General features: G+C 45.0%; 1 protein-coding gene across 2 annotated transcripts; it reads left to right on the top strand.

Moving 5' to 3' along the window:
• Positions 1-5,928: 5,928 nt before the first annotated feature.
• Mgarp (mitochondria-localized glutamic acid-rich protein) lies at positions 5,929-15,094 on the top strand. 2 transcript variants are annotated; one of them, XM_087634581.1, is made up of 4 exons: positions 5,929-6,440; positions 11,527-11,630; positions 12,239-12,332; positions 14,199-15,094. In XM_087634581.1, exons 1-4 carry the CDS (start codon positions 6,434-6,436, stop codon positions 14,753-14,755), a joined length of 762 nt encoding a protein of 253 aa, XP_087490707.1. In that variant the 5' UTR covers positions 5,929-6,433; the 3' UTR covers positions 14,756-15,094. The 2 variants fall into 2 exon arrangements, with proteins under 2 accessions (XP_087490707.1, NP_001103026.1); NM_001109556.1 differs by lacking the exon at positions 5,929-6,440 and adding an exon at positions 6,955-7,068 and having other exon boundaries at positions 14,199-15,092.
• The last annotated feature ends 660 nt before the right edge of the window (positions 15,095-15,754 follow it).

The raw sequence follows: 15,754 nt of genomic DNA, 5'->3' as shown, positions 1-15,754 counted from the left end.
ACTTCCTGCTCACTTGTGTGGCCACATGAAGCTTTTCCATTGGCTTCAATCAAGATACAGAAACTAGAGTGTTTTAAAGAGGGGATTGGGCTGGTAAGATGGCTCAGTGGGGAAAGCAAGTGCTCACCTGGCAACCTGAGTAGGATCTATGGACTCCTCAGAAAGAGAGAAGAAAGTTCACTTGATAGGGTGACACTAACTGCTCTTCCAGAGGTCATGAGTTCAATTCCCAGCAACCACATGTTGTCTCACAACCATCTGTAATGGAATCTGATGCCCTCTTCTGGCATGTCCAAACATTAAAAAAAAACAAAAAAAAACAACAAAAAAAAAGATTGTCCCCTGACAACAACAGGCATAGTAACAAACTAAAAGTGGGGGTACTCAAATAAATCTTTTTTTTTTAAAAAAAGCTGAAAACCTAGTACATAATTCTTGAAACCCTAGGTTTAATCACATGTATGAAAATTGTAGAAAGGTTAGAGAGTAGAGGCACTTTAAAATGATTATCTGAGCCTCCTTTGGGCAGTGTCTTTGAATGTCATTCTGGACATAAATTCAAAATTACAGTATTTTAGAATAGTTATACAAATGCTATGAAAAGTCAAACATAATACTAACTTTCCTTATGTCAGCTTGGATTCCTGATAGAGTGGGTGGTAAAACTTGAGATTCTGGGGCTGGAGAGATGGCTCAGCGGTTAAGAGCACCCGACTGCTCTTCCAGAGGTTATGAGTTCAATTCCCAGCAACCACATGGTGGCTCACAACCATCTGTAAAGAGTTCCAATGCCCTCTTCTGGTGTATCTGAAGACAGCTACAGTGTACTTATAAATAATAAATAAATAAATCTTAAAAAAAAAAAAAAAACTTGAGATTCTAGACCAGTCTCATGCAAATGCAGTAACTAGAGAAAGATCTGTGGTAGGGAGAAAGACAGCCTGTTAGGGTCCAAGAATTGCCAAAGAATGATACCCAGACTCAAATTTTATGCAAAAGTGAAATGTTTATTTAGCTGAATTTCCTACATGCAGGGGTCTCCCCATTTAGGATCCCTGGTGGATTTGGAGGCCCAGATTTTACTGTCAGTTAGGAAAATTCTGTTAGGGGTTGGTTCTAATGTTTTGATTTAATGGGGAATCTTTGTGTCCAAACCCTGAAGGTCCTTGTCCCCAATTGGTTTTTAATTGATCAATAAAGATGCCAGCAGCCATTGGCTGGGCAAAGGGAGACAAGGGTGGGATCTTTACATTTGTGTGGGCTGGGAACTGGGAAAGGAGACAGGATTGCCCTGAAGCGGTGGGGGACTGGATGGACAGGGATCTGCAGGAGATAAAGCCAACCGGCCATGTAAGGATTCAGGCAAGAGGCCACTAGCCATTTCCCCCGTGGGCCTGGGGTAGCAGGGGAAGGTTTAGGAGTGCCCAGCTAAGGCGTTTGAAAATTAACTGGCATGTGCGTGCGTGCCATGCGTGCGTGCGTGCGTGCGTGCGTGCGTGCGTGCGTGCGTGCGTTTGATATCTGTTCTGGAATCCAGACAGCTCCTGGGTGAGTGCACACATGGGACCTGCCAGGATCCAAAGCAGTGCAGCTAAACTGACTGCTACAGGATTCTGGGGAGGAGCATATGCCCTTTACCTTGATTGGTTAGCTCTCTCTAGGGGTCTGACTGATTCTACAACTCCTCGGGCTCTGGAGACCTCCCTCAGGGATCGCCTACTCATTTTAACTACTTGTTCTTACTTCAGATGACAAGGTGGCCTCAGATTGGTTACCTGAAGCTGTGGCTGGCTGACCACAGGTTCCAGGATCCAGGTTCTCATTTCTGGGAAACAGACTTAGGCCCAGTCTCCCAAACTGCCAGTTTGCAGCCTGTCATGGAGTCAGCCTGGGTCTGGCTAACTCAGTCTTTTCAACTCCAACAAAGTATGTCTATCCTAAAATAGGTGTATATGTTAGACTCCATGACAAAGAGGAGTTAAAATTGCAAGTGGAGCAGGGTTACCAGTAGTCCAACCTTGAGATGAAATTACCCTGGAGTATCCATTTGTCATGACAAGGGTCTTTATAAGTGGCAATATGAAATCCAACCCTCTTGCTGGGGCGTTTGCTATTCTGTTTTGGTTTTGTACAAGTAACCAATCTAGGGCTTTACACATGCCACACAAGCACCTCCTTAGCTCTGTCTACACTATTTCTGGGTTTGAAGGAAGAAGGAGATCAAGAGCCAAGGAATATCAAGAAAAAAGTGAATGCTCCTGTTGAACATAAGACGTACCCATAAAACTACAGTTAATAAATGCGTATTGTCTCAGGTTGCTTCATTTGTTACACCACCTATAAGAAACTGGTGGGGTCACGTAGAAATTGAAGCAGAAAAGTCAGTTAACTCCAAATTAGTAGTAGTTGTCAAAAAAAAAAAAAAGGCACTTAAAAAACCGTGTTGCGGGGGCTGGGGATTTAGCTCAGTGGTAGAGCGCTTGCCTAGCAGGCGCAAGGCCCTGGGTTCGGTCCCCAGCTCCGGAAAAAAAGAACCAAAAAAAAAAAAAAAAAAAACGTGTTGGGGACTGGAGAAAGCTCAGTGGTTAAGAGCCCTGACTGCTCTTCCAGAGATCCTGAGTTCAATTCCCAGCAACCACAACCACATGATGGCTCACAACCATCTGTAATGAGATCTGATGCCCTCTTCTGGTGTGTCTGAAGACAGCAAGAGTGTACTCATATGCATAAAATAAATAAATCTTAAAAACGACGGCAACAACAACAACAAGAATAATAAACTTGTTGCTGAGGTGTGGTGGTGCATGCCTTTGCTCCCAGAACTCAGAAGGCAGAGACAGCAGATTCCTGTGAATTTGAGGCCAGCCTAGGCAAGTTTAGGAGAGCAAAGAAACCCTGTTTCAAAAAAAAAAACCAAAAAAAAACCTCATCTCTAAAGAGTCCAGAAAACAGCCAGAGACCTACAGGTTGGAACAGCAAGGTTTAGTTGAAAACAAAGTATACTTTTAATAAACAGAATGTACTGCACGCCAGACTTTCAGTGCACTTAGCTTGTATGACCCTTTCTCTTCAGTTTATTCATTTTCACTTTAGAGGGAGCCATTCCCTGTAGAGTGTAATTATTAAAAAAAAAAAAATCCACAGTAACACCGGCAGCTCCAGCTCGCAGGCAACTCGCTGGCAAAGGCAGTCTCGCTGCCCCCATGGCTATCCCCAAGCAGCAGAGGGAGGTTCGCCTGCCACCAAACTGCTAGAATTCCCAGTCATAAGCCCCCTGCAGCTAGTCTGCCCAGGTTGGCTCCAAACCCCGAGCCCGGTATAAAGAAAACTCCAGAGGCTTATAATTTTTTTTTTTTTTTGGTTCTTTTTTTCGGAGCTGGGGACCGAACCCAGGGCCTTGCGCTTCCTAGGTAAGCGCTCTACCACTGAGCTAAATCCCCAGCCCCCAGAGGCTTATAATTTATCATCAGATTTATAACAGTAAATTCTCAGCCCCCAAAATGCCCACACAAAGAACTCAAAACTCAATTGATAATAAGCACAAACTACACACCCAGATGGGGCAAATGCACCCTACATGACTCTATTGTCTTTTTATGACATCCATAGCTACCTGTGGCTCTTTCAAGCCCCGTGGATCAGGTTCATGTATTCTCCAACAGGTTCCATCTTGTCTCCTCATCTCTGGGTCCCTCCCTCCCTCTCTCCCCACTTCTCTCCCTCTCCCCCTTCCCCTCAGAGGCACACTCACACAGAGGCTGCCCATGTGGGATAGAGCAAGCAGATTGTGCCAGGGTTTACAACTCAAAAACCTAGAGCATCAGCAATAATCATTCTGATTCAGCGGGGCGGTGGTGGTGCATGCCTTTAATACCAGCACTCAGGAGGCAGAATTAGGTAATATGAGTTCAAAGCCAGTCTGGTCTACAAATTGGGTACCAGGACAGCCAAAGAAACCCTTTCTTGGGGGGAAAATCATTCTAGATTCCTGAAAGAACTTAGATCAAAGGATTTAAAAAAAAAAAAAGATTGTTTTATTTATATGAGAACACTGTAGCTGTCAGTCACAACAGAAGAGGGCATCAAATCCCAGATGGTTGTGGAGCCACCATGTGGTTGCTGGGAATTGAACTCAGGACCTCTGGAAGAGCAGTCAGTGCTCTTAACCTCTGAGCCGTCTCTCCAGCCCATGATTTTTTTTTTTAAGTGCATTTATTTAAGTGTGGAGGGGCACTGTGTTTGGGTATGAATGAAGAAAGAAATAAAAAGGAAAGGACATGACTGCTTTTCGGTATGGTAAAGGAGAAAGTTTACTGTAGGTAAAGGGGAAAGCCCAGCCAGAGGCAGGGGCATGGCCAGAGTGGGCCTGACCTTGAGCTATTGTGAGGACAGAGGAGAGGGGAAGGGAGAGGGAGAGAGGGGAGGAGATGAGAAGGGGGAGAGAGGGGAACCAGGTATAACAACCAAGAGGCCAAAGATACAAAAGGGGCGTGTAACCAGAATGTCTGGATTAAACAGGGAAGGGCCACTGGTGGAAGAGCAGCCCATCTGCTGGAAAGAGCTGGACAGTTGAATGGGGGATGCTGGGAGAGCCTGGAGGCCAGGTCTGCTTTGATATGTTAACTATGCACCTCAGCCATTTGTCCCAGGTTTGAAACCTAACAGGTACACATGCCATTGTTGTGCCAGTGAACCCCAAAAGACCATCAAGGAGCCATTTCTGATGCAATTGCATTAGGGTCTTTTTATTACAAGCTCCCACTTGGGCTCTCCTACAACTCAACCCTGACGCAGCAGAACGGGAAGGGAAGGCAGAGCCACCTGGAACCCTCAGCAGGACAAGTTCTATATGACTATAAACTGACAGGTAAGTGCTCTGAGCAAGACCGTATCCAATCACAAAAAGTACATCTGAAACAATCAGACTAATCTTTGATCTACTGTTGCTAGGAAGTAGCTAGGGAGTAACTCTGGCCAAGGACAAGCGTGGGGTCCTTCCTAGGACGTGGATGCAGCTTGGGTGTTGCTGCCCATCAAGTTCTCAGGCTTTTTTTTTTTTTTTTTTGGTTCTTTTTTCCGGAGCTGGGGACCGAACCCAGGGCCTTGCGCTTCCTAGGCAAGGGCTCTACCACTGAGCTAAATCCCCAGCCCTTTCCTTTTCTTTAAGATGGAAGCTGGTCCCAAGATGGGGTAGGTTTGGCTTCTTCCTATATGTGTATGGAGGTCAGAAGACAACCTTCCGGAGTTGGTTCTTTTGTTTCCATTATGTGAATCCAGAGGATCCAACTCAGGTCAGCAGGTGCAGTCTCCAGACCCCAAAGACCTTTAAATTACCTAGCACAGAAGCCGTGAAACCATAATTACTATTGGCGCTGGACCCTCACATTGTTTTACATTTTTTATCTTTATCAACAATCAAAGATTAACTGGAGGTCATCTGACTTAAGCCAACATATTTCTGACCCTCGATGCTTTCCTAAACAGAACAGAAAAATGTCAAGGATTTTCTCAAGGGCAGTGAAGAAATGTCTGCACCTTCATTCAGTCAGCTACAGCAAAAACTAACATAACAATGCCCTGGGGTGATGGGGAAGCAGCTGAAAATCCAGCAAATCTGACAACCAAAGACTTGGGAAACTGCTAGTTAAAAATGTAAAAAGAACCCACCAAAGCTCAGAAGAATAGAAGGTTCTTTTGCCCTGAGACATGGGCCTTTAGGGAAGCAGGAGGTATACAATGTCACAATACTGTCTCTCTCAGCTGGGACCATCATACAAAATGGATACAACAAATATCGCCACATACCAGACTAAACGGAGCAGAGGAATCGTGACCCAGCACTGACTCTTCCTTCGGGCTGAGCGTATTTCACATCTACTATGCTTCAGAGCTCTCTCCTCCGTGGTCACCCAAGTCAACAAGATTCATAACTCTGACCTGAGTAGAGGTGGCAGCAGCATACACTTTCATCCCAACACTCCGGAGGCAGACAGGGTTCCTGGTTTCTAGATCGTTTGTCTGTGTAGCCCTCGCTCCTGAAAACAGCTGGCTTCGCTTGGTCTATAGAGCGATTTTCAGGACACCCAGAGCTACACAGAGAAAACCGTCTCAAGAAACCCAGGGTCACAATTCAGACTGGAGAGATAGATGCCTCAGTGTTTACGAGCACTTGCTATTCCTCCAGAGGACCCTTTACCTAATTGTCCTGGAGTGGATTATTTTGTTTTTTCGCCTAATGCCCTCAGTGGTTTGTTTGTTTGTTTGTTTGTTGTTTGTTTGTTTGTTTTTGAAGCCTGTCTCATGTAGCCTACGGTGTCATGCTACGTTGCCAAAGATCTTGAACTCCTGAGCCTCTTGCCTCCCCCTCCTCTGTTCTGGGAGTAATCTCTCGCGCCACCACGTCTGGTTTTATGCGCTGTTAGGTGTCGAACCCATGCTAGGTAAGTACTTTACCCTATATTTAAAGTCCCGGACACAGTGGCTAGCTTAGAACTCAGCCATCGCCAAGGGAAACTTTACCTACCCTTCCTTTAATTTTAAATCTGTAAAGTCGCCTGTTAAGTTTCCCGCTACCTTTTCCTAGGAATGCTAGCACAACGAGTGGGAAAAAGTGGTCTTTCACCTGGAGAATAAATTCTGTCTGCGCATGAATCCTGAATCAGGCGCGCTTCTCAAAATGTGTCCTGCGTGCTCTGGAGATACACTCCATGGGACAGAGCGGGTCAGGCACGTAACAGCGATTTCTAAGCTCCCTATCCTCTTCTGAGATGCAGCCATTAAGCGGCTGCCCGGGAGCACAGTAAAGCAACACTACTAGAGCTGGGTAAGGGGACCAAGGTGCTAACCACTAACTCGACCCCCTTCCCCCGTCCCCCGGGGCCGGGACGCACGGGATCTCGAGTCCCACCCGGGGCGGGGCGCTCCCGAGGCTCCTCCCTCTGAGTCTGGGTTGCTTGTTCGGCTGCCGCATCTCAGCGCATCCGGCGATGTATCTCCGCAGGGCTGTGTCTAAGACTCTGGCGCTGCCCCGGAGGGCGCCCCCCGGTCCCGCGCCACTGGGGAAGGACGGTGAGTGCCCCACTCTTCTCCATGGGTCCAGGCGGGGGACCAGCGCCCGAACCCGCCAGCACCTAGTTGCAGAACCCTGGACCATGGGCCAGTGAAGGAACAGTGAGGGAGGGTCTCGGGCAAGCTCTCCGAAGTTCTTAGAGACTTTGGAAATAACCTTTTCCAGGATGACTTCTGAATTCAAATTAGACTTCCTGGGTTCCAGTCTTGAAGTCCTGATCTCCGACAAGTAATGTTCCTTCATTTTTTTTTTTTTTTTGGGTTCTTTTTTTCGGAGCTGGGGACCGAACCCAGGGCCTTGTGCTTCCTAGGTAAGCGCTCTACCACTGAGCTAAATCCCCAGCCCCGTTCCTTCATTTTTTTAAAGCGAGGACTACAGTGGCTGTGGGTTATAATCAATAGATATGGAGTGAAAAAGAATACTGCGAAGAGGGTCTGGCTTAACCCCAGAGTCCCACGTTGACTATTCAATGAACCGCTAGTTTCTCTGAAGAGGTAAAGGAACCGATGGGGTGTTCATGTGTTCGCAGGTGGGCTCCAGGAAAAGTGTCGGTTCACCGAACACTGGTGTTGCTAAGCCCCGGGTTCTTCTGGCCGGGTCATCCCTTCAAAGGGGGCGGCCTCGGGGCACTCTTCTGGTGTTGTTGACAAGCTTGCAGCTCCATCAGTTTCGGATTAGGGGATACGTGAGGGAATGGAAATTTTCTAAAGAAGAAGCATCCTGGAATTTAGGAGCTTAACAGGTGTCGCTGCTCCGGGCCTGTTTGCAGGGTCCTCTCTCAACCGCCCATCCTCTCTGCCCATCACTTACTGGGGCACAGCTCTTTCTTGAACATTAGAAAGTTAATTCTTGCTGTACTTTGCCCCTCTTCTTGAGGCATCCGAGGCAGTGTCCAGAGCAAGTATTTGAGCGAGAAAGACAGAAAAATGCCTGTGGAAACCCAGGAGCCAGAGGATTTTTTGGTTTGGTTTGGTTTGGTTTGGTTTGGTTTGGTTTGGACACTTGTTTCCCGTGCTTTGATTAGGCCTGTGTTGGGGTGGAGGGTCTCAGGAAGGAGATCTATTCACCTATTTTTTTAAATGCTGCTTGAAAGAAATCTCCCACAAGTATTAAGATGCCTTCCCCTCTGAGGTGAGGAGAAGCCATTTATTTTAAACTGACTATAATCGAGACTGTTCTGGTGTTCAAATGAAGAAGATGAGACTGACCTCATCCTCTATAGAAGTCTCTCTCTCTCTTCCAATCTCTCTCTCTCTCCCTCTCTCTCTCCCTCTTCTCTCTCTCTCTCTCTCTCTCTCTCTCTCTCTCTCTCTCTCTCTGTCTGTCTTTCCACACGCGCACACATACACTCACACACACAGCACACAGGCATAGGCACACACCCATCAGAGCCTGCTCCTGCTCAGAGAACAGCTTGCAGTGGGTACCAGAGACTGGTCTTGAGGCTTGGCTGCAGACCCCTGTACTCCCTTGAGTCCTGCATCTGTATCATACTTTTTTACACCCCCCTGCCTCCCACTCCTCCCATTAGATCAAAATAAAGACAGTGCTAACATAAATGTGCAGTTAGCAGTCCTAGATGTAAGGTCACTGACGTTGTTTTAATTTTCACCTACTTAGGTCCATCTAAGGCCCCGTAGGCAAGCCTACTTCTATGAATAATTACTAATAATTTTTGAGATAGGGTTTTTCCTGTGTAACCCTAGCTGTCTAGAACTCACTCTGTAGACCAGACTGGCCTCAAACTCAGAGATCCTCTTAACTCTGCCTCCCTATTGCTGGGATTAAAGGCCTGGGCCACCAGTCTGGCATTGGCTGAAATCTTAAATTTGTCTTCCTTTGTGGGCATTAATTGATGTATTATATGTACTTTAGTAAAAAATTTGTTTCGGTGTTTTAACTATCATTACGTTTTGTCCTTCTTTTTGCTGTAAAATATAATAACTTTTCTAGTTATTAAAATGTAAGTTTTTAATGAATAATTTAGATTTGCAATAGTTCATTGGGAAAAATAGCAGAAAGACAAAATATAACATGTAAGTCTTCCTATTCAGTAAATACCATTATTTATGGTTAGCCTACTTGGTTTTAGAGGTTGTCCTTGTTATTGTTGTTGTTGTCTTATAGAAACAAGGTCTAGCTATCCAGGCTGGTCTGAAACACTTATATCCCCCTGCCTCACTCTCCCAAGTCTTAGAACCACAGATGTGCACCAACACATTCAACAATTGTAGGTCTTTTTCTTTTTTTCTCAGGCACATTTTTCTTATGTACCTTGAACCCATACATCTGAGAGCCTCTGCTATAGGATATATTACTATGTCTTTTCACACAATATGCAGTTGCATTTTATCATAGTCTGGGGAGCAGTTTGGAGCGCTGGTTGCTCTTGCAAAAGATCCGGGTTCAATTCCCAGTACCTACAAGATGGCTCAAAACAGTCTGTGACTCTAGTGTTAGAGAACCTGAAGCCTGTGTCTGAGTTTCAGGGCACCAGACATGCATGTGTTGCACATACATACACATGCAGGCAAAACACTCATTCATACACATACAATTATAAAAACAAATCCAAAAATTTTTTTCTCCAGCCAGGGACACAAAAGAACCCAGTCTCAAGAAACAAAACAAAACAAACAAAAAAGTAAACCCTAGTCTTCACATTGTTCGTATTGTATAAACCTACTAAAATATGTTTGATAAATTTCTATTGCATATTTCTCTTATTGCTCTTTTAAATAACTCAGCTGAAATTGTATTTAAGTCTACTTGTGGGCCAGAAAGATGGCTCAGCGGTTAAGAGCACTGACTGTTCTTCCCAAGGTCCTGAGTTCAATTCCCAGCAACCACATGGTGGCTCACAACCATCTGTAATGGGATCTGATGCCCTCTCCCGCTGTGTCTGAAGACAGTGACAGTGTACTCATGTACATGAAATAAATAAATCTTTTTTTAAAAAGTCTACTTGTGGGGTTGGGGATTTAGCTCAGTGGTAGAGCGCTTGCCTAGCAAGGGCAAGGCCCTCGGTTCGGTCCCCAGCTCCGAAAAAAAGGAAAAAAAAAAGTCTACTTGTATCATTGATCATTCCCTTTATTTCTTCCTATTTAATAAGCTCTTTCTGAATTGCACGGTGTATAGCTTGCTTAGCAGGTTAGGAACCTTGGATTTGACTCCTAATATTTAAAAACATCCTGGATCAAATAAGAAACCTAAAGGTTATACACATGTGTCAAAAGGTTGTGATGTGGGCTTTTTTATTTATTTACTTACTTACTTTTGTTGCTGGGGAGGGACCCAGGCCTCCTGCATAGCAGACATTCTCTATCATAAGTGGGATGGGGTTCTGGTGGGGTTGTTTGTTTAACAATGAGATGTGGGTCAGGGAGTTGGTTCAGCAGGTACAGGTGCTCATTTCAAGCCCGATGAACCCCAAGTTTTTTTTTTGGTTCTTTTTTTCAGAGCTGGGGACCGAACCCAGGGCCTTGCGCTTGCTAGGCAAACACTCTATCACTGAGCTAAATCCCCAACCCCCCTCCTCAGCTTCTTAAGCAGCTGGATCTATAAAATGCACACCCAGATCACAAATCTGTTTTGTTTTTTTTGTTTTTTTTTTCCTTTTCTTTTTTTTCGGAGCTGGGGACCGAACCCAGGGCCTTGCGCTCGCTAGGCAAGCACTCTACCGCTGAGCTAAATTCCCAACCCCAAATCTGTTTTTTTTTAAAGATTTATTTATTATATGAGTACACTGTTACTGTCTTCAGACACACCAGAAGAGGGCAGCAAATCCCATTACAGATGGTTGTGAGCCACCATGTAATTGCTGGGATTTTGAACTCAGGACCTCTGGAAGAGCAGTCAGTGCTCTTAACCACTGAGCCATCTCTCCAGCCCCAAAGATCTGTTTTTAAGCCAACAAAGGTCTCACCACAAACCAGCTTGTGGCTGCAGTCCACAAGGAGGATTCAGGAGGACTGAGACAAGAGAAAGTACAAGAGTGTGCCTGGCCTGAGCTAAGTATCGAGAGCTTAGGGCTAGTGCGTTTTGAGCATGCTCTCTACCAATCCTCAAGTACAAACTTTATCCTTAGGTATAAGGGCACTTAATTTTTAAAACAAGCCTTCCCTTCTTTCTCAAGCGGACAGCTGAGAAATAGGACAGAGAAAAAGGAGAAGTGATTATTTCTGGTGAAATAATTGTTGGACTTGTATGGAGGAAAGTAATTCAGTACTTTGTCCTCACCCACATCACCCTTCCTGACATCAAGATGGTAGACTTCGCCAGGGTCCCGCAAATCAGACGAGAAGCTGTTGGATAAGATCACTACCCTGGCTCCAACACTGCCTTCCCAGAAAGTGAAAGTCTCCTAGGATAATAGGAGAAACTACTTAAAGGATGTAACTATTTAAGATGCCTATATTATGTGGTGAAAGTAACCATGTTCAAACTTGTTTTCCTAGCATCTCTTCGCCGAGTGTCATCCAGCAAATTCCCTGGACCATCTGGCTCCAATATGATCTATTACCTGGTTGTAGGTGTGACAGTCAGTGCTGGTGGATATTACGTAAGTGCTTAAAGACCCTATTAAATAATTCATATGCCTTGCTTCCTAGCTCATGCCAGTACTCTAAGTTCAAGGCCAGTCTGGTTGGCATTCCAAGTTCCAGGTCAGCCAAGGCCCTTATGGAGAGAGGTTGTATCTCCAAAAGAGGGGTTGGCTCAAGTGATGGTGGGCATGATTTCTCTCTTGAGCTGCACTGAAATTGTTCTTTAAGCTGCTGTTGCTTCTTCTTCTTCTTCTTCTTCTTCTTCTTCTTCTTCTTCTTCTTCTTCTTCTTCTTCTTCTTCTTCTTCCGTTTGTTTTGTTTGAGACAGGATTTTTCTGTGTAGCTCTGGCTGTCCTGGAACTTACTCTGTAGGCAAGGCTGCCCTTTAACTCACAGAGCACAGAGACCCACTTGTCTCTGCCCCCAGTGTGCTGGGAATAAAGGTGTGCACCATCACTGATCTTTGAACCTTTTTTTTTTTTTTTTTTTGGAGCTGGGGACCGAACCCAGGGCCTTACCACTGAGCTAAATCCCCAACCCTGATCTTTGAACTTCTAATGGAGGTCTCATAGAGCTTGTGTGAGATAAACCTAAGAAATAGAGCTAAGCGCACATTTTCTTTCAGACTTACAAGGCTTTCACATCAAAGCAAGTCAGACATACAGAACATGTAACTGACCCGAAAGAACAAACAAAGGCGGAGTTACAACCACTTCCAGGTAAAGTAAATTTCTTCTTCTGTTTATTAGAGACAAGGTCTCATGACTCCAAGACAGGATGACCCTAAACATGTGGTCATCCTGCTCTACCTTGTGAACGATGGATTACAAACACGTGCCACCACACTTGTCTGTCTGTCTGTCTGCCTCCCTCCTTCTCTCTCTCTCTCTCTCTCTCTCTCTCTCTCTCTCTTTCTTTCTTTCTTTCTTTCTTCCTTCTGTCTCTTTAGTACCTTAATCAAGAATGGCTATGTGTGGCATTCGCTTGGGAAGGAAAGTCACAGTGCTCCTAGGGAGTTTGCTAGATCACACTCAGTGAAGAGATATTAGGAAAACAAGTTTATTATATATAAGCACACTGTAGCTGTCTTCAGACACACCAGAAGATCTCATTACAGATGGTTGTGAGCCACCATGTGGTTGCTGGGATTTGAACTCAGGACCTCTGGAAGACCAGTCAGTGCTCTTAACCGCTGAGCCATCTCTCCAGCAGGAAAACAAGTTTAAACATGCTTGCCTTCACCACATAATGCAGGCATCTTAACTAGTTACATCTTTAAAATATTTCCCCCTATTACCCTTATAGATTTTCACTTCAGGGAATGCTACTTGCTTTGGATGAGTGCATTTGATAAATGAAGGCGATTTCTGTGTGTCCTGCTGATGGGCAGTTTTAATTCTCTGTATGGTAATATAATTGCTACTACTCAGACATCCGTTCATGCAAACATAATTTTAGAATCTGTCCCTCTCAGCAGTGTGAGCTCTCATTTCCCTCTTTACTGTTTTAAATTATAAGCTATTTCCCCCCTGTTTTGACAAGCACTGTGTCTTTCTCAAAGTTACTTCACATGAGTTGAGCCAGTGGTGTGTACTGAGTCCTTCAGTCGAGAATTCAGCCACTGTGAGAATAGAACCTTACAGTTTCACACTTACATCCAATTCCTGCCTTAAATAGCTCACGTTAACTTCTTAAAGATTTATTTTATGGGCCTGGAGAGATGGCTGAGTGGTTTGTATGCTACCTGTATCCCTGGTCTTCCCCTCCCCACACACACCACACACAAGAAGTCAGAAGAGAGCTGGCTCCCCTGGAACAGCATCACAGTTGGTTGTGAGCCACCGGTGGTACCAAACCCTGGTCGTCTGTAGCAGTAGCCGCTGCTCTTAAGGCTGAGCCCTCTCTCCAGCCCCAAGCCAATTACTTTAAATTGATCCTTTTTTTCTATCTTAATTATAAAGTCATTATTAATTACTATGATGATTATTTAGGAACAGAAATATTAGCAGCTCAGGAGTCAGGTTTTGGTTCTGGGGGTGGGTTTGTTTTGTTTTTTGTCGGGATTATTTTGGTTTGGTTTGGGAATTTTTTTGGATTGTTTGTTTGGTTAGTTGGTTTGGTTTGGGGGGCTTTTGGTTTGGTTTGGTTTGGCTTTGGTTGGTTGGTTGGTTGATTAGTTTGTTTGTTTTTGAGACAACCTCTCAGCATGTAAGCCAGGTCGAACCCTCCACCTGCTTTCACCTCTGGGACTCTGGAACCAAGAGTGTGCACCACAGGGCAGGGCATTCGGCTTTAATTTCTTTGTCATGACACTAGGAAACTGTATTAGAGCCAGCATGATGGCTGCGGAGTGCGGGGTAGGAGAGGGGGAGGTAAAGGTAATCACAGCGCTTGGGAAATGGGGGGGGGGGGTCGGGAGTTCAAGATCATCTCAGGCTAAGTAGCAGATTCATGGCTAATCTAGTCTGTAGTAAGTGTTGTATCAAAGATGTTTCCCTTCCCCCCAAATAAAATAAAGTGTAGCATTCTACTTTACTCCCATACTCTACCAATTAACATTTTGCTTAATGAACCAAATCCTAAAGGCGAAACGGAGCATGTGGCAGAAGCCGGGAAAGCGTGTTCAGAGACTGGAGAAATTTCTGTAAAGGAATCTGACTCTGTAGATGCTGAGGAAGTCCCAGAGGCTGCAGCTGTGCTTCCAGAAGAGTCTCAGGCCTCCGCCTCTGAGGTCCCTGCCGAAGCTGCCCTGGTGGAGACGTCCGTATTGAGCTCAGAGCCTGAGCTGAAGATCACTGACGACCATGACGCTTCCCCGGTGGAGACCACCGAAGGTGTCCCAGAATCCCCTCCGGAGGTGGAGGGTGCAGCGCCAGACCAGGCCGACGTTTGCAGTGAGGGGGTTGATGATAACAGCAAGGAGGGGGCTGAGACCAGCAAGGAGGGGGCTGAGACCAGCAAAGAGGAGGCTGAGACCAGCAAGGAAGCTGAAGGTACCACTACTGCGGACGCGGAAGAGGAGGAGAGTGCGGAGAATGCCGAACTAGAAGAAAGCCCTCCCTTAACCTCTGAACCCTCTGCCCAGCCTGAGTCACAAGAAGAAACCGAGGTCACAGCAGAAGCAGCATCACCCCAAGGCTGATCTGCAAAATTCTATAGTTGCTTTTTTATTTTTAGTAACCTTAGCCCTCCTTTCTAGAATATTTTAATATACCTTAAAGAATTTGGCTTTACTAATAGATATTTGATTGAGATTTGATATTCTACATGTCTTAATAGTTTTCTACCCTTTAAAATCAGTCTGTGTTAAGACCTTAATCAGTGTTAAGTTTGGATTTAAGTTTTACATTCTAGAAATTGAGTTATCTATGCAACCTATGTCACTTTGATTTTGCTCTGCCTTTCTCTTACTTTATTATATGTAAGACTAGATTGTTGGGTTTGACGTGAACTCATTTAAATAAAATTAGAAAATCCTAAATGTTTCTAGTCTTTGAGGTTGGAGGAGGGGAGCTTGTGCTCTGGATAAAGATGACCATGACCCAGGCTGGCCTGGAGCTCACTGCATAACCTGGGTTGGCAGCCTTGCTCAGTGCTGGGTTTCAGTTGTGAGCCACCATCACACCCAGCCTAGGGGTTCTATTCTTACTACGTACATGCAGAAATACAGTGTATGGTACATTAAGATAAATGCATACATCTTCACACGAAGAAACCAAGCTTGTAGTACTGAAGGAAAAACAGGGTTCTGGAGAGCTCTGCCCTTTCCCTAACTCGTTACGTAAGGGAGGATGCCATGCTTGTCTGGTTCAGTTCAGTGTTTACTGAGGCCTTCGGCTTCCTGCCAGGAATCATTCATGCACGCACGTATGCATCGCCTGCAGCAGAGTGCCTTTCAGCCTACCAGCCACTGCTTTAAAGTAGTCCTCAGAATATGTCTTTGAGTGGAATTAGATAATAAAACAAATAAGAAAATTATATATAGGGACTAGGTAGAATTTCTAAGTATTGGTTGGGAGTGAAATTGTCATTTTAGATATGACAGTAAAAGCCAGTCTTATTTTATTTTATGACAATCCTTGCTTCAAACTCACTATGTTGCCCCAAAGCTAGCATTAAACTTCAAATTGTCCTGCCTCCG

Source organism: Rattus norvegicus, chromosome 2 (genome assembly GCF_021556685.1).
Source record: "Rattus norvegicus strain SHRSP/BbbUtx chromosome 2, alternate assembly SHRSP_T2T, whole genome shotgun sequence".
Taxonomy (NCBI): domain Eukaryota; kingdom Metazoa; phylum Chordata; class Mammalia; order Rodentia; family Muridae; genus Rattus; species Rattus norvegicus.
The sequence above is the reverse complement of the archived record's forward strand: the minus strand, read 5'-3'. Positions and strand labels throughout refer to the sequence as shown.